Genomic DNA, 26,587 nt, shown 5'->3' with positions numbered 1-26,587 from the left:
GGATACATGCCCAGTTACACAATGATTTGAAAAAGTTACTTCTCTTTCTATTGGACTGTTTAAATGCATTTACATGAACAAAGTTTTAACACTGAAAATGATTCAGTACGCTGCAGGTCAGATGATGTATTGATAAACTTTGCAATGCCTACATAACACTCTGCTTTGAGAACTGCATTGGTTAACTGTAGGTTTTACAGGTACAAGTCAAGATGCTGGTTATAACCTACCTGACATAAGGTCCAACTCAGGTGTCGGCAACTTGTGGCTCTAGAGCCGCATTTGGCTCTTTCACCCCTCTGCTGTGGCTCCCTGTGGCCCTGTCACGGCAGAGGGATGAAAGATGTCACCCTGTCACCTTAGTGTGGGAATGATGTACCCCTGCACTTACCTTTCCATGGCAACAGTATTCCACTTGGTACATTTTCTGAGGCCACCAGCAAAGAGGGCTGGGAGAGAATGGCAGGGGTGGATCTTGCTATTCCCCAAGCCTGGCCTTTCTCCTTCCTCGTCGGCAGGGCCAAGAAAAAGGAGGGGGTGACATGGGGACGTGTTCTCCTCCCTGGCCGAGCGCCGAGCACAAAAGCCCAGGGGCAGGGGAGGCTGGCTTAGAACTGTCCCCATTGGCGAATTGGATGGTGGAGAAGCCTGACCTGGCACTCACACCTATCTAGCACCTCCAACGCAAGCTGCCAACTTTGTTATGTGCTGCATCCTTGAGGAAGCTGGGCAACGATGGCTGGGGCCATGGGGAAAAGAAAGTGGAGGCATCGGGGCTGTTTCCCTGCTCCTTAGCAAAGGAGCTAGAGGTACGTGGAAAGTTGTGGGCTGAGCTCCAGAGGGTCACCCCAGCATGCATTTCCAGTGTCTTATCCTCTGTCCTGAAGTGGGATTGAGTGGGGGGTAGGGGGAAGGGAGCAAGAAGGGACTTCTAGGAGAAGCCCAGATGGCTTTCCTTTTGGTGTGCGGCAGGGGGGAGACCCAATACCCCTTCCATGACTGCCAGCTGCTCTCGCAGCACCTTGCACAGTAGTGAAAGCACAATGGGGGAGACTCGGTCTCCTCTTCCTCCTGGAGCCCATTCATTTTTTTCTTGCCACTGTCAATTCTCTTTCTCTCGGGGCAGAGAGCAGATCGTGCATCTAATACCAACCAAGGCTGCAGGTTTCCTGCTGCAGTCGGGCAGTGACAGAGAGACAGATTCAACTCCATCTGCTCCCCTCTCTCCGCCTTTGCTTAGTTTTGCAAGGACTCAGCAGGCACTGCCTTGGTTATGGAGGGGGTCGTCCCATAAGTTGCCTGCCAAGTGTCTTCAGGGGTGCCCAGGGAGGAAGGAGAGAGAGAGAGATAAGGAAAGAGACAAAGAGACAGAGAGAGAGAGAAGCGCGAAAGAGTGGTGAGAGGGAGGGAGATAAAAAAGAGAGAAGGAGGGAGAGAGAGAGATGGGAGAGAGGGGGAGAGGGAGATAGAGAGGGAGGGACAAAGAGATGGGAAAGAGGGAGAGATGTTGGGGAGAGATACCTGTTTCCCATAGAAAACACCTGGAGCCACAAAGCCTGAGTAGGCCTGGCTGGAGGGCGGGGTCCTGTTACTGGGTGAGAGTGAGTGATGTTGACTTAGCCATGCCCCCCCCCCCCCAACTTTTGTGGCTCCCAGTGTTTTGTTTTCTGTGGGAAACGGGTCCAAATGGCTCTTTGAGTGCTTAAGGTTACAGACCCCTGGTCTCACTACTTGATCTATCTCCCACGGTATCTGTTCATTCTATTATATCTTAAGTGTGCAGGATCAGTATGTTCAAGTCCCATTGATAATATAATGTGATCTGATGGAACTCAGACGCATGCCTTCTCTGTCATCACTCCTACCATTTGGAATAGCACCTGATCCTATTTTTAAAAACTTCTTAAAAGAGCCAAGGTGGCGCAGTGGTTAAAAAGCAGCACTGCAGGCTACTGCTAGATCAGCAGGTCAGCGGTTCAAATCTCACCGGCTCAGGGTTGACTCAGCCTTCCATCCTTCCGAGGTGGGTAAAATGAGGACCCAGATTGTTGGGGGCAATATGCTGACTCTCTGTAAACCGCTTAGAGAGGCCTGATAGGCCTATGAAGCGGTATATAAGTCTACTGCTATTAAAACCTGGCTCTTGGACTAATATGAGTGAAGGATCCTTTCTTGATGCTACTAGGGAAATCAGTTTGATTTTTCTGTCATTTGCCATCTCTTTTGTTAATTGTTCTATCTGCTTTTAAATTTGCCCATTGTCCAGTCATGTTGAATTAGGCAGTCTTATAAATTAAGTAAATTAAGCTTCTTGAACTGAATTTGCATTCTACAACTTAAAGTTTTGATCTGAACCACTCAGTCAATTTGAAGATATTAACTGATCTTTCATCATCGCAATTTCTCCTTTCTGGGGCCACTGAGAAGACAGACGAATGGGCAGCAATCGAAGCAACTTAATGTGTGAGGAGATGAATGCTGAAGCTGAATTAGATCATTTATTTTGAATGGGAGAAATAAAATATAGCCAGAAGCACTTAATTCTAAAAAATAAAAAATCTTCAGCAAGAAATTAAAGCTATTGGAGATAAACTAAATGATTCAGCAACCATGGCTGAGTAAGTAATAATGCTGAGAATAACATTCTGGGGAGGAAGTGAGATGACATAAAAATGAAATTGATTTGAGCCATAAAATTGGGGGCCTGGAAAGCAGAGATATAACAGTTCAAGGTTTTACTGAAAAATGTGTTAGCCTTAATGTAGAATCATTTATTATCAGCTGGCCAACTGAGGTGTTAAAAGTAGATGGTAACATTGCACCAATGATAGAAACAGCACATAAAGTTGATACATCAGGTAAATCATAGTGATTGCTTTATATATGTTAAACATTTGTACAAAAGTAAAGTTTCTTCATGGCAAGATTTGGACACTAGACAGAAATACGGCGTGCTGAATGGACAAGGACAATAGGAGTAAAAACTACAATGTAATGTAACAAATTTAAAGATAATTTTACCAGTAAAAAGTGGTAAAAAGAGGTGACTGAACCTGAATGTAATAAAGTTGCCTAACAGTGGAAAAGTAAGAATCCTCAAAGTCACACCTTCAAATGATATATAAATTCTTCTTGTAATATGATGGTTGCTGAAATTATACAAAAAGTGAACTTTTTAATCATTAGAACAAATCCAGAATTCATTTTTTTCAAAACTTTTAATGGCTAAATGCAAATTTGTAATATAGTACTGCTTCTTTTAAGCCCCCAAAGCCACATTTTGGAGGCTCAAATATTAAAACCATATAAGATTCATAAAGGGCTTTAGAAGTTGTATGTACAGCTTTGTATGTATAATTTACAACACAATTGGGACCAGCATTTCCATATCGCTTAGCAACAGCAAACCCTACAATCCCAGTGGCCATTGTTAACAGAGTGCCTGTCTTTAGGTGAGGCAACTTCTTGTGGGTTCTCCCAACTAGTCAGTGGGGAAGCCAGCAGGAAATTGCAAGCTCCAGTAGATACCTATCTAGTAGGTAGCTAAGATGTGGCAGATGAGGAAGAGAGCAAGGGGTACGTGGAGGTGCATGGAAGGCATGTGCAGGTTGAAGAGGATATGCAAGGGTATGAGACATTGTGGTGAGGATTGAAACCAGTGCATAGAGATGAATGAGAGGTATAATGTGGGTTGAGCAAGGTGCACAAGAGTGCATGAAAAGTGAAGAACAGGTTAGAACGGGTGAAGTGGGGTCGGTCCGGGGGTACCTGAGAATGTGTGAGAGATATGGGGAGGTCAGGAAGAGTGCTTGAGAGTGAAGTGCAGGTTGAGGAGAATAAATTGGGGAGGAGGGGGAGTTGGGTATTATTTCAGAAAATAAGGAGATTTGGACTGCAAGGTCAAGATAAACTTTATTTTGGACAAAAGGTCCAGACAGAGATAACAATCTCTAACATCGGGACAACGTTCTAATCCAAACACTTTTGCCAAGAGCACTAAAACCTGGTTCCATGACCGTGGGATTACTGTGCTTGATTGGCCTCTCCATTCTTCCTCCATACTCTGGGTCCTTGGTTTCCAAATGAGATGCAAAAGTTGCTCTCATCAGAAAAGAGGACTTTGGACCACTGAGCAACAAGACTTTGGACCACTGTGCTTGATTAAGACCAGGGTCAACACAGCCGTCTACCAGGAGATTTTGGGAGCACTTCATGATTCCTTCTGTAGAAGGAAGGAATCCCCTTTATGGGGATGCTGACTTCATTTTCCAGCTGCCCACACTGCCAAAAGCACCAAAACCTGGTTCAATGACCGTGGGATTACTGTGCTTGATTGGCCAGCAAACTCCCCTTACCTGAACCCCATAGAGAATCTATGGGGCATTGCCAAGAGAAAGATGAGAGACAGGAGACCGAACAATGCAGAAAAGCTGAAGGCCGCTATTGAAGCATCCTAGTCTTCCATAACACCTCAGCAGTGCCACAGGCTGATAGCTTCCATGCCACGCCGCATTGAGGCAGTAATTGCTGCAAAAGGGACCCAAACCAAGTACTGAGTACATATGCATGCTTATACTATTCAGAGGTCCGATATTGTTCTATGTACAATCCTTGTTTTATTGATTGCATGTAATATTCTAATTTTCTGAGATGGTGATTTGGGGTTTTCATGAGCTGTAAGTCAGATCACAATTATGACAAATCACGACTTGAACTATCTTGCTTTGCATGTAATGAGTCTCATATATTAGTTTCACCTTTTAAGTTGCATTACTGAAATAAATGAACTTTTGCACAATATTCTAATTTTTTGAGTTTCACCTGTAATTCCTGAAGCCATACTGCATGTTTTCCTGACTTCGTTTTTTTTCTTTCTTCTTTCTTCTCTTTCTTTCTTTCTTGTTTTCTCTTTCTTTCTTTGGGTGGGGGGAGCAATCTTTCGCCTGAGATACTAGAAACATGAACAGTACAAACTTTTTTTGGCTGGTTTATTAATTTTATACTCCATTGCATTGTATTTGCAAACCCTCATGTCTCATGACCCCTGGCAATCTACTCCATTCTTATTTCATCACAAAATAACTACTGCATTGCTAAAGAGGGTTAGGCACTTGCCCTAATCTGTGATTTAAACTCTAATTCAGGGGAGATCCTCAGAAATGCATTTTTGCTCCAACGTACTCTCAGAAACAATGTTCAGAAAACTTTACGTAGAAATACACATTAATGTTCAGTTCTATTTTGATAAATACGATAATCAAATTCAGCAAATAGGATACAACGGATCTTACTACCGGTATCATTTTTCTGTCAAATAGTCTAAGAATTAGGTTTATTTTTGTGGTTCGTTTTTTACTATACTTTCCATTTGTTTTAGGAAAAGCCCATCATGTATTCTGTAACAGATAAGCAAAATAAACGTATTTCTCCTTCTCTAATGTAACAGCTGCCAGATATGTACGATCACAGCTCCACTGCAGCTAAAAAGCTAAGAACGGAATTAAAATCCAACACACGTGAAAACTCTCCTGAGTCTGACTCGCACGCTACATTAGTGAAGACATCTCCGCGTTTGCACGGAGGTTTAAAAACCCACAGTGGACTCCTGAGGACTTTATCGAGAGGCCCGCGAGTGGACGCTTAGGCGAGAAAATTAATTCGCAGGCTTGCGAACTCAGGTCGCGAGCCCCAACGCTTCCGCAGAAGAAGAAAAAAAGCCCGAAGGTAGTTCGGTTGTGCCAACAAGAAAGAGAGAGGCGTGATCAGATTAACGTTACTGTTTTCCTGGAATTAAGGGCAACGTGCCTTCCACCTCGGTAACTGCGCATGCTCCGATTGGAGAGGACAACCGCAAGCTGGGGGGAGCCAACTCCGAAAAGAGGCTGGTAACCCTGAGCCAGCGTTTCCTCCCCCGATCAGTCCATTTTTAATCCCCCCCCATCCGCCTACTCCGCCTTCGCTCCCCCTCCCCTTCTTTCGAATCCTTGCTTGAACTTTTCAGTCCGGTTCTGCAGACGGGTGAGTAGCACGGCGAAAGGCGCCGGAGGGGTAGCGCTTGCTGCGGATGCCGCCTCCGCCTCCTCTTTCTCTCCCGCGGTCTTCCCATTAGCCCGCTTGCCTAGGCACAACGCGGAGGGGGCGGGGAGTCCTTGGGAAGGGGGAAAGGATAGACCACCACCCCCTATTATCCATCGGTTGCGGGGAAGGGGAGCCCCAGCAGCCTCTGCCTGCGCAGCCCTTGCGGGGATCTCGAGTGGAAGAGGGCTCCTCGGTCAGGTGCAGAGCTATTAAAAGCAGCAAACCAGGAGCCTTTGGGCTGGCTGTGCAGAGAAATAATTAGGCCAGATATCGGTTACTCGGCTTGGGTGGTTACGTGAATATCAGGTGTGTGTGTGTTTATGGAGATTGTCAGTCATCCAGGTCATGGTTGTCTCAAAGATCCTTTTTTCAACAGGCAACTTGGACTTTATGATTTTTCTTTGAAGACGTTTTGCTTCTTACTGAAGAAGCTTCTTCGGCTCCTTTATGTGTGTCTGCCTATGGAGTCTCTCAGTTATCCAGGTCATGGTTGTCCCAAAGGTGCTTTTTTTCTCCCCAAGAGGCAACTGGACTTTCTGGTTTTTCTTTGAAGGCATTTCGCTTCTCATCCAAGAAGCTTCTTCAACTCCTGTGTGTGTGTGAGAGGGGGGGAGGCAGAGTTATCTGGAGAGGTTAGATTAAGTCTCTACAATTCAGCTCTATCCTTGAGAACTCCTGAATGTTTCCATAAGGAAGGCCTTTTGCCTTTAGCTTCTTCCTAGGTTGTTCTTCTGAACTTCCCTCTCCATCCTATACTGCCTGGGATTTCTCAGGGGTCTCCTTTTCCTCTGCTAATAAGGATTGACAGGTTCTACTGTTTCCCAATGTGGCTGAACTTGAAGAAGTGCTTTTCAAGATCAGCCAAGGTCAATTTCCCAATATGAGTGTTGTGTAGTTCAGTGTTGGACCCAGCCATGATTTTGTCTGGCCTAGACCTCCTGGCCTTTTACAGATTTGATACGTGTCTCCTGTGGCATAAGCTTTTATCAACTACAATTCACATCAAGTAGCTTATGCCTTAACACATGTATGCTTTTTTGTTATTTTTAATGTATCGTGAATATATCTGTTCCTCTGCAAACTGCTTCACAGAATTGTTGTAATTAGGATCAAGGAAAAACATGAACATGGGAAAAGTATGGTAGAGATTAGGGTTATGCAACATTTTAGATTTTAAAGAATAAAGGTGCTTCAGAAAATGCAGGGACATTCATATAGAATCAGTCTGACAGCACCTTCTCCTCTAGCACATTTTACATTGTAATACTTCTGATTTTTTGCCACTATAACAGATTCTTCTCTTACAATAGCACCAATCTGCAAGTCCTTATAGTAGACATATTTCCATGGATTTGTGGGGCAGCTGCAGCCTCATTACCCCTAACTGCTTTAACAAGTGGTAGAGAATAGCCCTCTGAGCTTCAAATCCAAAATGCTACATGATTCTAATTAAGCTTATAATTTTAATTAATTAATTACACAAATGAATAAAAGGTAGGTATTTGCCCAACCTTCTATAAATAATTTATTTCTTTAACGATTAGCTAATTGCAAGGCACTATAATCTTGGGATCTTGTATTCATTCTGGAGAATCAAGATTTCAATGTTGTTCGTATTCCAGAATATCCTAGATATATACAGCTAGACATTGGTAGTCCAAACTCAGGGGCTACAGGAAGAGAGGAAATTTTTAATTGATTTTGTTTCTTGCAGTTGCCATGCAAGCTAAGACCAGTATGTAATTATTTTTGTTGACCAATTTTAGAGGTGTATTATTTCATAAAGTTACTCTTCCACTATTTTGCTTGTGCATAATATTGCTTCCCTCAATTCTCTGAAGCATAAAAATCATTTTTCATTTTCTGCTGATGAAAGCCATGATGTTAGTAGAGATCTCAGTCAGAGTTCACCTTATTTTTCTACATATTCAAATTACCATTGGGTTTTTTTATGTTCTACATACATATTGCATTCACTTCCTTAGTTGCCAATTTTATTGACTATGTTGCCTGGGAATTGGAAGAGCTATAATGATCTTGAAATTAAGGCCCCATGTTGCAAGACTTGTAAATATTGCAAACCTGCTTTGGATGAACATGGAGAGTAAATGCAGACTATGCAATAAATAAAGAAAACCTGATATTCTCTTGATGAGGCCTAATATTATCTTCAATTTTGTCACTGTGACTACTGAACTACATACTTTTGGAACTTAGTCAAGCACAAATTATAGGCAGATTTGCTGACTTCTAGCCTTCCTGAAACAATAGTAGCTCACTAGAGATTAATCATTCAATGTTTATGTTTTGAACACCCATAACAACTCTTACTTCTCCATCCCCCTGTGTTTTTGCCAGCTTAAAAAGCACACACTTCTCTATCTAATCTAATTTCTCCTGGCTTTTAGCAGATGTAAAATTGTCAAAGATAAATGAGTTATGTCCTGCCTTTCTTTGTGCATTATGTATCTTTGTGACAATGTCAGTCATGTTCTCCATGATAATAGATTATATTTAGATGTAAATCTAAAATCTAAACATTGCTGAAGCTGCTTATTCTGTGTGGATAAAAAGTTATTTTCTTTTATCTCAACATTCAGTCCATTATGTTTTACATTTGTCCAAACTATTTATTACACACTTAAAATGATACAACTATCATAAAAATACATAAAACTGAGTCGCAGTGAAATACTAATTTGGGGAGAAACAGATTTGAAACCTTGATTCGTGTTGCTTAATGATCTTAATGAAAATAAATTATTTTACACTTGAAGTTTTAATACTATAAATAATCATTATGTTACATTTAAACAAAAATCAGATATCTGAACAATGTTGAATTACAGAAGTAAGCCAGTTGAAGAAATTGTCCTTAAAATTCTGGATAGATTATCTCTCTCCAAGACAGAACTAGTGCATAATTTGGGGTTTCCCTCGCAGTCTCGGCTCCTGCTGGAAGAGTAATGGCCTTGGCCAGGAGAGTGTTTGACCAAATCCAGAGCAAGCTTGAGCCAGTCCCTCTCTTAGTCCAACCTACCTCATACAATTGCAGGGAAAATAAGAAAAAGAAAACGTATTATGTATGCTTCAGAGGTGGTATTCAGCAGGTTCTGACCAGTTTTGGAGAACCGGTAGCGGAAATTTTGAGTACTTCAGAGAACTGGTAAATATCACCTCTGGCTGGCCCCGCCCCCATCTATTCTCTGCCTCCCAAGTCCCAGCTGATTGGAAGGAAATGGGGATTTTGCAGTAATCTTTCCCTGGAGTGGGGACGGAATGGAGTTTTGACAGTATCTTTCCCCTGCCATGCCCACCAAGCCACACCCTCAGAACTGGTAGTAAAAAAAATTGAATCCCACCACTGGTATCCTTCCTGCCTTGAGCTATTTATAAAATTTTAAAAAAACTTTGAAGGCTACAGCTGTAGGTACTTTTGGAGCACCATGATACACCTATATAATACTAATGCTTCATTAAACATTTTTTAAAGGTTAAGAAAATTATTGTAATTGGATAGGCGCGTTATGTTTTGCATTTGCCTTCTAGAGTTTCATTATGGCTTTCATTTGTTTACTTATTTGTAATTCATTGTTAGGATTCCAGAGTTGGAATTACTAGTTGCATGGCAATATAAACTGGGAAATGTATGGAAATGCTTCATCCTTGGTGCCTTGTCTCCATGTTACAGATAGTAAAGTAGATGTGTAGATGATGGAGATGTTTTGTTCTTTTTCTATTAACTTGAACATACCAATCCTTTGAGACTAGTAGAAGGGAAAGCTAAGGGTATAAGCTTGTATTACAGTGGTTCTTGTCAGAGAAATCACATACCATAAATGCTTTCAGATTTACCCATCCTCTTCAATCCTCAAAGTACTAATAATGGGAAAAGCAGAACTGTGCTCAGTGCTAGGGTTGAAATTCAAATAGTGTCTGCTTCAGAGAGACAGGTGTATTCCTAAATCATTTTTTGGGTGGAAGGGGTATGTCTTAATGCACCTTTTAAGATATCGCAAAAGCCAAATTTGAGATTTGTTTTCTTATTGGAAAATGATTCAGTAGGATCAAATATTTAAAGAATAATGCCTATCTGTCCATTGTAATTAACAGGATGACAGAATAAAAGATATGAAGCTGTGTCTTGTAAAAAAAGGACATATATTGTTTGATAACAAGTCTTAGCATCTTTTTTTCTTTTGAATAAATGTACTGTTTTTATCAAGATTTCATATCTATCTATCTCTTTATATCTGAAAGAGATACTTTAAAGTTATATAAATAAAGAGAGTTGTGTCAACCAGGAGATCATAGGAAGCAATGAACTATTTATGGAGATCATGGCAAAGGGAAGAAAAACCTGCCTTCTTTCATTAGCCAATAAAGCCGTACCTGTTTTCACTTTTGTGTTCTTTTCTTTTTCCCTCTGCTTTTTATTTCAACCTGTTAGATATTGTCCTGGGTTGGGACTGTTTTATCTTTTAAAGATAAAGAGTTCCTTGTCTCCATGTTAGAACAGTTGCTTTATGTGTGGAAGATCCCAGATAGACAAATAATGAAAGAAACATTGTTGCATTGTGCTACAAGATCCCTGGCTTTCATGACCCATAAACAAATGGGTCTTGCGCGGAAAATGAACAACACTGAATTTGTAATTCTGCCCTTCCTTGCCGCTGAATCTATTCATTACCCATATCCTAGCAAATCAGCCGGAGGCATTTTCAGGTAGCCTGGGATATTGTTTACGTAGATGAGATAGTGCAGACTCTCAGACTGGATTTCTTTGAGGGCTGGATCAGCCTTGTAGTTCTCCGTGGGCCGGCAAGGGGGGGGGGAGACAGGAGTGATGCCTTCTACAGCACCCTGATGGCCATAATGGGGCACGGGGACCCCGCATGCACCCCCATGCCCCATCTTCAGCCTGGATGACCTCCTGCAGCACTTTGCTGGCCAAAATGGGGCACAGGGGGGGACGTGCACACCCTCACCTCATTTTCGGCCTGGACGGCCTCTTGCAGCACTTTGCCAGAGTCCCCCCGTGCCCCATTTTGGCCAGCACAGGACTGCAGGAGGCTGTCTAGGTTGAAAATGGGGCATGTTGGGGAGGCATTTTTGCTAGCAGAGGCACAGCAGGCCAGTCCTTTGCTATTTCCAGGCTGGCCCTGCGGACCAATTTTAAGCCGGGTTTAAATCTAAGCAGATTTAGGCTTTGAGCTACTCATATGATAACTTCCAGTTCTTTCACATGCTCTTTGAACAGCTTATTGAATTAGTTTGCAAGCAGTTGCAAGAAGCTAGGGAAGACTGGACTGACTGACTGAACAGGCAGGGAGACTAATAAAGTGAGAAAGAGCTTTTCTCCATTGCACCTCTGATTTTGTCTGAACATAACTACTCTCAATCTTTCTATTTGCAACCCTGAACATCTATTGTGTTCTTTCATGTATTATTAGCTTCTTTTCAAGCAACAGCTAGAAGCACCATTTGCCTTGTTGTTTTCTATCCTTAATGCTTTTTGCAAAACAGCAGATATCCCCCTAAGTCAGCTCCTTCTTAACTTCTCCTTTTTGCTTTGCTTTTCCACTTTTAACGGAATTATTAGTTTGTGGTTTAAAGTCAACAGTAAAAAATATTCCACATAGCAATGCAATTTCTTAATATCCTGAAATAATAAAACATAGAGTTGGAAGCAATAATTAGATAATTAAGCTCAGCATTCTGTGTCTATAATATTAATGTCTTCCTTACAATAAAGTCTTATTTTTATTTCTACCATGGGGGTTAGGGAAGATTCAAATTTTTTGGATAGACTTGTTAATAGATCATAACATGAAAAACTGAGAATTGTAATCTTAGAGAATTGGAGTGCCACGATCAATATTGATAGTATTGAACTAGATGACATGATAGGTTTGACATAAATCAGTTCAGTGTTTTCCTATGTTAAGATGTATTCAGGGCTTAGGAAATTTTAGGTCTTATATACATATTAAATAATTCTATAATGTTAGTGTGAATTTGTTTTAGTTGATTGCAAAATTTAAAATTCTATGGTCATGTTTTTTTCTTGTTTACATGCAGCTGGACGCTTCCTATCTGTGTCCTGAACTACCATGATATCATGGCAAGATTTCGCAGGAGAACATGCATTGTTTTGCTGCTTTTTATTTTATTTATTTGCTCTATAATGATGGCACTGAAAACTCTGAGACCAGAAAGAGTTGGGTTTGGAGATCCATTTGGTCTTGGCCTGTTACCAGATTTTCAGCAACAGACAACACATTTGAAAAAGAAGTTCAGTCTGCATAAAGGAGCAAAAGAAGACAATTTCCCACGGACCAAAAGTGTTCATCCTCTACCGATGAATCTCAAAACATCTACAACTTCTGTAAGAAAAATGGAAGAGCTACCTCCTCCCAATTATAACTTCCATGTATTTTACTACAGCTGGTATGGGACTCCACAATTCGATGGAAAATATATTCACTGGAACCACCCCTTATTGACACACTGGGATCCAAAAATTGCAAGTGGTTATCCAAAAGGCAAACACAATCCCCCAGAAGATATTGGATCAAGTTTCTACCCAGAACTTGGACCTTATAGCTCTAGAGACCCATCTGTCATAGAAGCTCACATGAAGCAAATGAGATCAGCATCCATTGGTAAATATTCCATCTCTTTTCCCCACGTCGTCGTCCCCCCACCTCAAAGCCTCTGTCCTGCATCCCTTTGCTTGCTTGCTTGCTTTTAGCTTCCTCCCAAAGCCTTTGTTTTGGCCGTACAGCATATAAAATTAATCTAATACATTGCTAGCAAAGGAAAGTAATAGTCCCGAGATTAACATATTGTCAGGCGTGCCTCCTTCAGTAACCAAGAAAGAAACCTCTCAACTCCATTGTTTAGGAATTAAAAGTACTTTATGATTTTAACAATGGGGAACGGACCTACGTACTTTGGCCCCAATTTCTTTGACTTTTGGGTGGTTTGCAGAAACTTGGTGGACAAGTTTCTGCCTATCTCCCTATCTCCTACTTGGTACTCTTTAGACTTAACCCTTCTCTTATCCACTTGAGCCTGGTAGGCGGCATCTAACACTTTGCGGGTCATGGGCCAAAACTGGCAAAGTTGATCACTCCACTGAGACAAGGCCAAAATTTGCGGTTTCTCTTGAGGCAATTCAGGAATTGGCACAAAGTCCTGACCAAACACAACTTTAAAAGGGGTCATGCCGGTACTGCTGTGTACCAAATTATTGTACGCTACCTCTGCGTATGGTAACAGTTCAGCCCAATTATCCTGTTGATAATTGATGAAACACCGGAGGTACTGCTCTGAAACCGATTTAGTTCATTCACAAGCCCTATTAGTCTGAGGATGGTGGGCGCAGCCAATTAATTTCAAGAACTCTTTCCAAAAGAGGGAGATGAATTGGACCCCCCTGTCTGAAATAATGCATTCAGGCACTCCATGCAACCTATATACATGTGAAATAAATAACTTAGCCAACGACTTTGCTGATGGGATCTTAGAGCAAGGCACAAAATGAACCTGTTTAGAAAACAGATTGGTGATAACCCAAATAACAGTATTTCCCAGACTTTCTGGTAACTTGACAATAAAGTCCATTGATATATCCTTCCATGGGGCCCCAGGACAGGCAACACTTTGGAGGAGACCCTGGGGCTTCCCCAGTGGTCTTTTTGCGGCTGCACAGATGGGATAACTGGCTATGTAGGACTCAATGTCTTTTTTCAATGAACGCCATCAAAATTGTCTCTTAATCAGATGCAGTCTTTGCAAATCTAAAATGTCCTGCCATTCTCGAATCGTGAGCCCGTTGAAGAACGACAGGTTTCAGGTCAGCAGGAACATACAGTTTAGCTCCTACCCACGCCAGTCCATCTTTCATGGTGCATTCATCAGAATGTTCCTTGAACCAGTCATCGGATTCAAGACCCTCTTTGACTTTGTTCATTAGGTCCATAGTCACATCCAAGTCCACTGGGCCTCGCCTCCTAGTAACCATTGGGGCAGCCATATTTTTAGCTGGGATGACCGGATGAATCATGCTCAACTTAGAGCTGTTGTACCGGGGAAGCCTGGACAGGGCGTCAGCCATAAAGTTCTTCCCCTCTGGGATGTATTTGAGGGTAAAGTTGAAACGGTTGAAGTGTTGTGGCCAACGCACTTGTTTAGGTGACAACTTACACAGGGTCTTCAACGCTTCTAAATTTTTATTATCAATCCATACTTCAAAAGGGGTTTCGCTCCCTCAGGAAGTGCCGCCAGGTCATCAAAGCCTATCTGACAGCAAACGTTTCCTTTTCTCATCGCCTTTCTGTCTCTATAAGCTTCCGTGAGGTGTAAGCGCATGGTTGCAATTTACTCTTGACATTTTTTTAAAGTAATACTGCCCCCACCGCCAAATCACTGGTATCAGATTGTACCATGGCGCATCCATATCAGGGTGTTTTAAAACTGCTTCTGCTGCAAAGAGTCGCTTTAATTTCTCAAAAGCGGCTTGACACTCCATAGTCCAGTTCAAAGGCTTGCCTGGCCTAGGTTTGGTTTCTCCCTTTGATTTTAGGAGATTTGTAATGGGCAGTGCAATGCTAGTGAACGAGGGAATAAATTGATGATAAAAATTTGCAAATTCCAAAAAACTTTGCAATTGCTTACGGGTGCGATGAGGTGCCCAATCATTGACCACCTGGACTTTTTCTGGGTCTATCTCAATGCCTTTGTGGGAAATGCGGTATTCTAGGTAATCGATTTTCTCTTGATGAAATTCATATTTAGATAATTTTGTGTAAAATTCAGTGGCCCGGAGTTTTTGGAGGACTGAGCGCATCTTCATGTGTTCATCACATGTTTCCATGTAGATAAGGATGTCATCAAGGTAGAATAACATGCCCTTTTACAGGTGCTCATGCAAAACTTCATTTATCTTTTTTTTATAAATAATTTTTATTAAATGTTTTGATCTTTAAAAACAATAGGAAAGACACAGCAAAGAAAAAAACACAATAAGACAAAACAAAACACAACACAGAACATATCTAACAATATACAGTAATTTTACAGCTTTCTCTATCGGCTTTCCTTCTTAGCTTTTATAATTCTCGCTTCTGCATTGCCTTCCTCTCACTATAACCTTGTCCTATAATGTAACAAACATAATATATTAACACTTATAATAGTATTCATTATTTATATCCATATATTTGTATTCTCTATTTTCTGTCTTGGCTTCTGCTTTGTAGCCACTTGTACATTTTATTCCATACTTTATAGAAGTCCGATTCTTCTCTTTCTTTTAGTTCTATTGTCATTTTATCCATTTCTGCGCATTTGAGTATTTTCCTGATTGTAATTTCATCTGAGGGTGTATTGATTTTTTTCCAATTTTGTGCGAAGGTAATCCTGGCTGCAGTGAGTATGTGTATGATTATGTATTGAGATTGTTTGTCCATTTTTTGATCCAGTAGTCCAGTGGCTTGGAGTTTTGTTATTTTTTTGTTTGTTTTTGGATTGCCCTTTTTAATTCTAGCCTTGTTATTTTTTCATTTAATGTTTTTTTTTTGTTGTTTCCGGTAGGGTTGGAAGGTTCCTCCTCTGGAGATATCTTTTAATATCCCCCTCTTCTATTTCCTCTCGGCAGTACAATGCTTGGAAGTATCTTACTGCTATACTTTTTTTCCTTCCTTTTGGTCGTGTATCACCCCTTCTTCGTCCTCTAGTTGCTGTATTAATTTTTTTCTTTCTCTCTTTTTAGTTTATAGGCTAGCCATCTCCCAGGTTTATTGGCATTTTTGAAATAATTTTGCCTACTTGATCTAATTTTCTGGGCCACTTCTTCCTGTGTAATTAAGTTTAATCTATGTTTAATTATTTCTTTTTCTTCTTTGGTTTCTTTGTTTTGAGGTTCTTTCTGGAGTTTATATTCTAATTTCCCCAGTTTCTCCTGAAGCTCTGTATATCATTTCTTTTTATCTTTGTTTCTTCTTATTGTATATGCTATCGTAATGCCTCGCACATAAGCTTTAGTTGTATCCCATAGGTTTTGAATGGTTGTCTGTTCATTCCAGTTTTCTTTTAGGAAAAATGCTAATTCTTTTTCCACATACTGTACATAATTCTTTTCTTTTACAACCCTCTGATTAATGGTCCATCTCTTTTTCCTTTATGCTTCTCCTTTCCATTTGATTATTTATCAGTTATGGTCTGCCCACATGTTCTGTGTTATTTCTACCTCTTCTGCATCTTTCTCCATTTCTGGATCCATCTACACCATGTCAATCCTGGACCATGAATTATGGGGGTTTGAAAAGAATGTGTATTGACTCTTCTGTGGATTGATTTCTCTCCAAACATCTTTTAGATTTAGTTCTTGAGCTATTTCAAAGAATGTATTTGGTAGAGTTCTCCTTCATAGTTTTTTTTATTATCCGTTTTATAGTCTTTCTTTGGATCTACCACTTTATTGAAGCCCTCTAATAGACATATGTTATCCAGTTCTGCAATCCGTTTATGTAGTTTACTATAGTATTCTTTCTGGTTTGTGTTTGGTGCATATATGACTGCAATTAATACTCTTCTTTGTTTTATTGATATTTCAATTAATAATGTTCTTCTCTCTTCATCTGCGTATACCTGTTTAGGTTTTAGCCAGTCCTTTATATATACTGCAATTCCTCTTTTCTTTGATCAGCCAGGGCCAGATGTAACTTTCCTAATTTTGGAGATTCCAGAATACTACCATTTTTTTAATGTGAACTTCCTGTAGACATGTGATATCCATGTTTTGTTTTTGGAGCTTAGAAATTGTTTGTCTTCTTTTTATAGGTGAATTTAATCCATTTATATTGACTGATATTAATTTCACTTCCTCCTCTATCCTGTAACTTGTTTATCGCCTTTGTTCCTCTACTTGGTTTTGTTTCCCTTTGGTTTCTCGTCGTCACTCCTTCTCTTTCCTGTATCGGTCTTCTTTCTCACATCTTGGTCTAGTCCTTTTTTTCCGTCAGCTGCTCCTCTTGGCTTTGGGTTTCCAACTTCTCTCTCCTGTCTGATTCTCCCTCTATGTAGTGTTCATAGAATTCCTGGACTTTCTCTATAGGGTCAATCCTTATTTTCTTATCTTGCCAAGATATTAACATGCCTTCTGGTATCAACCAGCGAAATGTTATTTTATATTTTATCAGTTGTGTAGAGAGGAATTGGTAGTTCCTTCTTTGTTCTCTGATTCTCTTTGGTATTTGTTTAAGGGTTATGACTTCTTTTCCTTTATGGACAAGCTGTTCGTCCCTTGTTCTTTTGTAAATTTTGTCTCTGACAGCTTTTTTTGCAAATCTTATGTGTATTTCATGGGGAAACATATCTTCGTGCATAATAGTATGCACTCTATAGATTTAATCAATATTGTTCCTCAGTTCACTTTTGTCCATTTGCAATTGGTCAGCTAGAAGATCACTCATGAGCAAAAGTTCATTTATCAATTGCATGAAAACTGCTGGCACCCCCTGCAGTCCAAACGGGAGTAGTCCGAATTGGAAGCATCCCAAAGGGCAATTGAACGCAGTTTTCCACTCATCCCCCTCTTTGATTCTGACTCTGTAGTAGGCCTCCCTTAGGTCCAACTTTGTGAAAATCTTCCCCAAGTGGGCCAACATATCCTTCATGAGTGGCAGAGGGTATTTATTTTCCGTGCAAATCCCATTTAGGTTTTTGTAATTAACGCATAAACGAAAGGAGCCATCTTTCTTTTCCCTGAACAATACAGGTGCGGCCACCCATGGCCTAGCAAGTTGTATAAAACCTCTTTTTAAGTTTTTGTCAATAAACTTCCGTAATTGAGGGGGGGTGCAATGTATCAGAAGCTTTTTCACTGAAAACTTCCTTGAGATCTCAATATTCTTTAGGGATTTTTTCTTCCCCTTCAAGTTTTTCCTGCACTGCAGCTGCTAGGTTTGGTTCAGCCTTGGCTGTAGAAGACCCTCCCCTTCCTCTCCAAGTGTTTATAGAAACAGATGCGCAACCACCTTTTCTCCAATTCACATATGGATTCCATTTTCGTAGCCAGGGCAATCCCAGGATGAGGGGCCTATACATCCCTGGTGCAACGATGAAGCTCAAAGTCTCTTGGTGATCCCCCTCCACATTTCTACTGGTTCAGTTACAAAATGGGCAGCCCCCCCAGCCACGGACATGTCCAACTGGCAAAAAGCAATGGGCATTTTTAAAGCTCTCAGCCTTAATCCCATTTTCTCTACCACTTCCGGGCTAATTATGCAATGTGTGCAATCAGAGTCCAAGAGGGCCAGCATCTTTCCCTGGGCACCAGTAGAGAGCACCTTAAGTTCTACTGGGATGGTCATGGGGCCCAATTGGGGACTTTCCAAATGGTTGTCATCGGAGTCAGTTTCACTTTCCCCAGAAAGAAAGGAGGATTCTTGGTTAGGAGGGAAATCTCCAACAGGTTCTACCCCTTTCAAGGCGGTGTCCTTTCACTTGCTTGGCTTCTTCCCTCCAGCAGCCGTGGGTTTTAGGCTAATTTTTGAGTGGCAGCTTGCTGCTCGGTGCCCCTCCTTCCCACAGCAGAAACAAGCAGTTGATTGGGGCTTACTTGCAGACCAACCCTTTCCTCCTTTCAGAGCACCTCTCGGGGGGGGAGGGGGATTTTTACCTTTCTCACTGTCTTCACGGTATTTATCCCTGGCTAAGTCAATCACCACATCTGCTGCCAACTGGTACCAGTGTTTCAGGTTATGTGCCCCCCCCCCCATTAATACAGTTCTGGTATATATTTTGATTCAGGCTATCCATAAATCTGTCCATTAAAACCTCCTCGGACCATTGTCGCATATGTACCGACAACTCACGAAATTCTTGAATGTATTCAGCCACTGGACTTCTCCCCTGAGTAAAAGTTTTCATTTTACTTCTTGTCTTACTCTCAGCTAGCAGGTCATCAAAGTGTTTCCTCAGGGCGGTCATAAACGCTTTGTAATTCCTCAGCAGGGGGGAGTCATCATTATGCACGGCAACCATCCAAGCTGCCACCTTATTCTCCAATGCCATAGTTACCGCTCTCACCTTGGCTTCCTTGTTGGGGAAATCTTCTCCAAACTGTTGCATGAAATTCCAGACCTGTACCAGGAAGAACCCTAGTTCTTTGGGATCACCTCCGAATTTCACTCTAAGAGGAGGAGCTTTGCCATTTGGTGTCTGCGAGGGACCCATTCGGTTGCTGCTGGGGCTCTCCCACCCTGATCAGCTCCACTGTCTGCCCCCAGCCTCCTCCCCCCCCCCCCGGTTGAGACAGATCCTCCTCAGATCTTCTTGATCAGGGAAATCTGCTTCCTTCTCAGCCTGGCTCTGACAGAACCATCATTTCTCCCAAGCCTCTTGGAAAAGTTTCACAGCATGGGACATCATGAGATCCTCTTCTTTGGCTTCCTGCCAGGCAGTTGCAGGACGCCGACGTCGGCTGGTGGTAACTCCAGCCAGCATTTCCTCAGGCTTGTATCTCTGCCCCACTCCCAATGACCATCTAGGGCGAATGGATCTTTCCTCCAAATCCAGTTCCGCCATACGCTCCGTCTCCAAGGGGCATGAGTATCCGGCAGCCTCCAAGTTGTCCTCCTGGTCACTGCCTGGGTTGGACATTTCTTTGAAGGTTATGGTTTTATTGCACTCCCCTCAGAAGGTGTTAGCTCCGGATGAGTGCGGAAGCAGACCTTGCTTAATGTCAGGCGTGCCTCCTTCAGTAACCAAGAAAGAAACCTCTCAACTTCATTGTTTAGGAATTAAAAGTACTTTTACTAATTATGAAAAGATAGCAGCAAAGTAAAGCAAGGTCTCAATCAGAAAAGCACAAAATCATACATATCAAACATTTTCCCGACCCCCAACAACCCCCACCCCATTGCTCAATCTGTAACTCCCATAGGTGTCATGTGGGTTGCATCTCCAAGAAGCATCATCAGGTTGGTATGCAGGACGGTTGGCCTTGACCAGGTCCAAACTTTGGCCATCAGTATGTGCAGAAGATAAGAGAACAAAACTCCCTTTTTTACTATCCTTCCTGTACCAGTTATTCCCATCCCAAATACCATGCCTCCCCCCGTTTCCATGGCAGCTGAAAGCAAGTAAGCAAAGTAAAGGCTGACATATATTAAACTCAGCAGCACACATTTCCTAGTCTACGAGCAGAGAACAAGCCCAATCTTCAAGACCAATTTAAAGGATGGCAAGATCAGAGCACCTTAATTTTCTGGGAAATGCTGTGTAAGAAGGCAAACATCCCAACAGGAAACCATACCACTAAGTGTCAGCGTTTGTTGCAGAAATCACATCCAGAAAGCACCAATTCAGCAGGATTCATTAACTGTATTTATATACATAATAACACATGAATAAATGTACAATACCAAGAGTGGTTCTTCAGTTTCAGATTAGAGCAGCAGTTCCAGACTAGTTTCATTTCCAGCACAGAGCTTAATACAGACAAAAAGAACCTCCTCTATACAGGGCAGTTAAGCTAAGCCTAAGCCATGCCCAGGCACCTAGTTGTCTTCAGCAAATACTGTTTCAGTTTCTAAACAGCCCTCATTGGCTGTCCTGTTACCATGCCTATTCATTGGCTGACCTTGTTGCCATGTCTCTGCCAGTTATGAATATTCTGACACTAAGTCTCATCAGAAGAGCTTGTTTTAAAGTTGGGAGCATGTCCCCTCTTTCTATCTTAGAGGATCGGCAGAAATAATGAGAGAAAGGCAGTCAGCCAGATAGTGATAGTAGTCGGGTCCTAGATTTGGTAAGATTTTGTGCATCACAAACAGCAACATAATTTGCAATCAATTTGCAATCAATGCAGCAGAGAGAATTAGAACACAATCACTTCCTTGACTACTATCTTCTGGACCAGCTGTAATTTCCAAATGGTCTTTGAGGGCCGCCTTATATTGAGAGCATTGTAATAGTCCACATGGGAGGTGACCAGTGTCATCAGTGACCATGTCATTATTGACACTAGAGACTAGTCATTCGTGACTATGAGAAGGGATTCCCAGTTAAGAAAATAATGCAGTGGTGCAACAGATGAATCTAGGGAAAAGCCTCCTTAGAGACAGCTGCCACTTGCTCTTTGAGAATGAATTGAGTCCAGGAGAACCTTCCCATTGTGAATTTTGGAAAATGCTATCCAATTTCAAACTAAAGATGGAACGTCCTTGATGCATTTCTTGGTCAGCTTGTGGTTGAAATATACAGCTGGTGTTTATCACCATATTAATGATACCCAACCGCATGTCAACAGATGCTTTCGCCCCAAAGCTTCATGTAGATATTAAACAGGAGAGGTTACAGAACTGAGCCTTGTGGCAGTCCACATGTCATCAGCCTATTATAATTGAAGTGGCTTGTTAGAAAGTTTAAATAAAAGCTTTAAAATGTGGTGAGGTTTTTAAAATACATTTGGGAGGAGGGTGTCAATTCAAATTTATAATAAAAAGGTATATGTTTTATTCCTTAGGGGTTTTGGCTCTTTCCTGGTATCCACCTGTTATGGCTGATGAAAATGGAGATCCCACTGATGGGCTTGTGCCTATAATTTTGGATATTGCACACAATTATAAATTAAAGGTATAGTATTTGAAATTTGTAAAAACGATGGATTAAATAAAGTAGTCCACTTCGTTATATCAACAAAGTTTGTTGATATTTTATATCCATTTCTCTAAGATTAAATTCCATTGAACTCAGTTGGACTAGTTCTGAGTAGTCATAATTGTATTATCAAATATCATTAATAATTTATTTCCGTAAAATACTGCTTACAAAATGCTATGTTGTTATCTTCCATACGTTATATATATATTCAAACTGACTGTGCAGCAGTCCTATCTTTTAAATGAATTTTAATTTTGTACCACTCTACTTAGAAAGCTATTTGAAGCAGTTGTAGAGTCATCATCTTAGAAACAGCACTTCCCTCTCTTAATTCAAAGCAAATATTACCAAATAAATATATACGCAAATATTTGTTCTTAGGGATAGTAACTTCTAATTCTTTTGAAAATGGAAGAATTGTCCTTAGTCAAAACTGAAATAATGAAAAAAAATGCAAGAGTTAAAAAATAATTCACATGCACTTGAGAAATCTAGGGTAAAGTTTCTTTAAATCTAATCATAATTAGATTTATAATCGCGACCCATTAGATCTCATAGATTAGGCCTCCTCCGAGTTCCATCTGCCAGTCAGTGTCAACTGGCAACTACGCAGAGGAGAGCCTTCTCGGTAGTAGCTCCGACCCTTTGGAACGATCTCCCCGTGGAGATTCGTACCCTCACCACCCTCCAGACCTTCCGCACAGCCCTTAAGACCTGGCTATCCCGTCAGGCCTGGGGTTAAAGAATGTAACTCACCCCCACCCGAATTGTATGAATGTTGTGCTTTATTTTTAATTATGTATTGTTTTTATGTACTATTGTTTGTATCCCCCTCCCCATGAGTTGTGAGCCGCCCTGAGTCCCCCCAGGGAAAAGGGCGGCCTATAAATAAATTTTCAAATTAAAAAAATCAAATCAAATTAAAAATATTATTGTAAATATTACTTATATATTTTGTCCCAACCCAGAATTTCAGATAATACTATTATGTCCCAGATGCTAAGGAAAAGATATCATGTATGCTGGCTAGAAATTGTGTGAAGAAATGGCCGGCATAGCCTCTTTAGTAATGAGTTGTCATTATTGCCAGTTCTCTCTTCCTTTCAAAGGATAAGGTTGATTAGGGAGGCAGGGCAGATGTGTTGAGGAAAATTGTTTTCTAATAAGGTAAATCCAATTACATATTCAGGTATAAATTGCTGAACTGGAAAATTTAATAATTTCAACTGCCCAAACCCTAAAATCGATCCCAACACTAATTAAAACTGAACGTTTAATAATTTAAGCATTTCTTGCAAATCAGTACATATTTCTTTTTCCTGGAGACATTAATATCTTGAAATGCTGTTTCTCTGATAAAATAATCATCTGGTGAATTTAATATTAGATGACTCAGTGCCTCTACAGTTTTGCACAAGGCTTTGAAACTATTGGGCAGATATGCCTCGAAATGAATCATAAATGACAATGACACTGAGACTCTTGTTCATTTGAAATTCCAGCCACATTTCTCTTTTCACTGTCGGCACATTTAAGTTTGCTCTTCAGATTGGAGTTGGCAATGCACTTATATTTTCTCTTTCTATGGAGAGATTTAAAACATTATTACAGCATTGTCTTTAGGTGATTTTTCAGCAGATGAAAACATAATTTTAATACTAAAGAGCTATTAACTTTCTGTTGGTGTCATCCTTTTTTTCTGGTTTAGTTAATAATGGCTGCCATATATGGTATATTAGAGAGCTGAGGTGGCGCAGTGGTTAAATGCAGCACTGCAGGCTACTTCAGCTGACTGCAGTTCTGCAGTTCGGCTGTTCAAATCTCACCAGCTCAGGGTTGACTCAGCCTTCCATCCTTCCGAGGTGGGTAAAATGAGAACCCGGATTGTTGTTGGGGGCAATATGCTGACTCTGTAAACCGCTTAGAGAGGGCTGAAAGCCCTATGAAGCGGTATATAAGTCTAATTGCTATTGCTTTATTTATTGTTGTAATGTACTGTAATTGTTTTTAATTGTGTTTATGATTGTTTTCTGTCCAGAGTCACTTATCTTAGAAGGGTGGACATAGAAATTAATTAAATGAATAAAGCAAAAAATTAATTGACATTGCAGCATAGAGCATTTTTGGTCTGTGTTTGTATCAAATAGCTATGCTTTCCATTTTCTAACCAATCTGTGTTGGGTGACAACAGGACAAACTCCATTCCCATGTAAAGAACAAAAATTTTATCTCCCTTTTAGTTTTTTCCATTCTTTCGCTACTAAACTTGCAAATATCAAATAAAATTTCTGTTCTTCATAAATAAAGGACTACTGACTTCAATATTTTTCTGCTTTTTTGAGACACTCCATTTTTTTAACAAAAAAAATCATTTTTATGTTTCAGGTCACTTTTCATATTGAGCCATATAAAGACAGAGATGACCGTAGCATGTACAACAATGTCAAGTATATTATAGACAAGTAAGAACTTGGTGAAATATTTGAATATCAATATGATGATTTTATTTTGTCTCATCTGACTTTATCTATATGTTTCATGGTGATTTATCAATTAAAAATTGACTCCTTATCAATAGACACAGTTTTCATTAAAATAACCTGTTCTCATTCTTTTTGTTCAAATTCACAATATTTAATATCATTGCTGTCATTTTTGTTACTGTGTCATGCAGCAACAAATAGGGGGTTACAAGCAGAGCAATTAGGTAATTTTATCTTTCTCAAATGTAATAAATGTATAGACTACATTTTTTAAATTTGCTTTGTTGACTTGCAGTTAATTATTTTTAAAGACCTATCTAATGCTATTTAGGGACGCGGTAGCTCAGAGGCTCTGAACCTGTCGCTCAGAAGGTTGGTAGTTCAGTGATTCAAATCCCTAGCACCGCATACCGGAGTGAGCTCTGTTACTTGTCTCAGCTTCTGCCAACCTAGCAGTTCAAAAGCATGTAAAAATGCAAGTAGAAAAATAGGGACCACCTTTAGTGGGAAGGTAATAGTGCTCCATGCTCCTATGGCATTTAGTCCTGCCGGCCACATGACCATGGAGACGTCCTCGGACAGCGCTGGCTTTTCGGCTTTGAAACGGAGATGAGCACCGCCCCCTGGAGTCGGGAATGACTAGCATATACTGTATATGCGAGGGGAACCTTTACCTAATGCTATTTACAACATTTGAAATGAAATATAATTCAGAAAGGGTCAGGAAGAGTAATTTTAAGATGATTAGAAATATATATATGGAACATTTACTTTCTTTTTTTTTTTTTGCTTGTTTGCTTTTAGATATGGAAGCCATCCAGCTTTTTACAGACATAAAGTCAGTACAGGTAGAACCCTCCCCATGTTCTATGTTTATGATTCTTACATCACAATCCCAGAAATGTGGGCAAACCTGCTCACTGTATCAGGATCTCAGAGTATACGTAATACACCCTATGACAGCTTATTCATTGCCCTTCTTGTAGAAGAAAAACATAAACACGAAATTCATCGAAGTGGCTTTGATGGAATTTACACCTATTTTGCCACAAACGGCTTCTCTTATGGTTCAAGCCATCATAATTGGCCCAGTTTGAAAGCTTTCTGTGACATAAAAAACTTAATGTTTATTCCAAGTGTGGGCCCAGGCTACATAGATACCAGCATCCGACCATGGAACAATCACAACACACGCAATCGGGTCAACGGGAAATATTACGAGACAGCATTCAGTGCTGCGCTTCTAGTAAGACCTGAAATCATTTCCATCACCTCTTTTAATGAATGGCACGAAGGGACTCAGATTGAAAAGGCCATTCCTAAAAAGACAGATTTGACAACTTATCTGGATTATCAGCCGCATAAACCAAATATTTATCTGGAGCTTACGCATAAGTGGTCTGAAAAATATAGCAAAGAAAAGGAACAGTGGCTTACATGAGTTGCTACTGTGATTGAGAATTTGACCATGAATCTATCACTGATAGACCACTTCCTCACAACATCTTCTCAATCTGACTATTCTGCAGCTTTGTTACAGAAAGTTTTCACTTTAAGGAACAAAGGTAACAACAAGCAATACTATCTCTTCAGTTACTTTATTATATGAAGACTGTGTTGGCAATGCTTAATACTGTATATATTATTCTGTACTATAAGTACTGTTTCCAGAGTATTTGAGTGGTGGTACAAATAGACTGTTAAAGAGGTAAATTCAAAACTGGCTGCAATTAAAATAGTTACCTAAGATATTTGAATGCAGCTGATTTTTGTTTTCATTTTTTGGGAGGGGGATGAAACCCCCTCCAGGTCTATTGTAGATTAATGTGTATATGATGCATGATATTGTAAAGAGAGGAATTTCTCTGGGAACTTTTTGGTTCAAGAACCACTTAAAATTAGTGCTACCTAAGAGCACAGTGTTGAAATCCTTCTTGTTCAGATCTTTTTAATCGCCATGTGAATCGCTGGAATTGGAAATAAATTCCCTGTTATTATTTTTAGTGTGCTTCTCAGAACATGAAAAACCTTTTATTTACATTTACTTTATTAAAATTAGGGAGGGAGATGAAATTTTCATAATATTTCCAGACAGTAAAAAAAAAATGTTGTGGGAAAGAATGGATTAAAGCAACTACCAACTAAAATTGAAATACTGGGGAATTTAAAGTGTCATTCAATTTATCCATAGGAAAAAGGACTTTAACAGGAAGGGCTGTTCCTAATGAGACCTTAAAAGCCACGTTTTGTCCCAAACATCAGAAGGTTTTGGTTTGGTTTTTTTTTTTAGGAAAATGGTCTAGCAAAATAGTTTTACTTTTCAGAACGGGCTAAGAGCATTCATTATTAGT

General features: G+C 40.4%; 1 protein-coding gene and 1 long non-coding RNA gene across 3 annotated transcripts; one reads left to right on the top strand and one right to left on the bottom strand.

Annotated features, from left to right (window-relative positions):
- Nucleotides 1-2,756: 2,756 nt before the first annotated feature.
- On the bottom strand, nt 2,757-4,527 carry LOC148045160 (uncharacterized). The gene is made up of 2 exons (XR_015697181.1): nt 4,356-4,527; nt 2,757-3,149 (listed from the first exon to the last, which is right to left on the bottom strand). It is a non-coding gene; the product is annotated as an uncharacterized LOC148045160 (long non-coding RNA).
- Nucleotides 4,528-5,840: 1,313 nt separating this feature from the next.
- Nucleotides 5,841-26,234, top strand: MANEA (mannosidase endo-alpha). 2 transcript variants are annotated; one of them, XM_014053062.2, is made up of 5 exons: nt 5,841-6,018; nt 12,160-12,743; nt 21,617-21,726; nt 24,139-24,215; nt 25,041-26,234. In XM_014053062.2, exons 2-5 carry the CDS (start codon nt 12,200-12,202, stop codon nt 25,675-25,677), a joined length of 1,368 nt encoding a protein of 455 aa, XP_013908537.2. In that variant the 5' UTR covers nt 5,841-6,018; nt 12,160-12,199; the 3' UTR covers nt 25,678-26,234. The 2 variants fall into 2 exon arrangements, with proteins under 2 accessions (XP_013908537.2, XP_013908538.2); XM_014053063.2 differs by lacking the exon at nt 5,841-6,018 and adding an exon at nt 6,143-6,384.
- The last annotated feature ends 353 nt before the right edge of the window (nt 26,235-26,587 follow it).

The sequence above is a fragment of the Thamnophis sirtalis genome, unplaced genomic scaffold (assembly GCF_051295495.1).
Source record: "Thamnophis sirtalis isolate CommonGarterSnake01/CBP01778 unplaced genomic scaffold, rThaSir2_p1.2 scaffold_6, whole genome shotgun sequence".
NCBI classification, from domain to species: Eukaryota; Metazoa; Chordata; class Lepidosauria; order Squamata; family Natricidae; genus Thamnophis; species Thamnophis sirtalis.
This window is presented reverse-complemented; position numbering and strand designations above follow the sequence as displayed.

Coding starts and splice junctions, on each gene's coding strand:
- MANEA (XM_014053062.2), top strand. CDS start 12,200: ATGGCAAGATTTCGCAGGAGAACATGCATTGTTTTGCTGCTTTTTATT. Junction 12,744..21,616: donor AATGAGATCAGCATCCATTG/GTAAATATTCCA, acceptor TTTATTCCTTAG/GGGTTTTGGCTCTTTCCTGG. Junction 24,216..25,040: donor GTCAAGTATATTATAGACAA/GTAAGAACTTGG, acceptor GTTTGCTTTTAG/ATATGGAAGCCATCCAGCTT.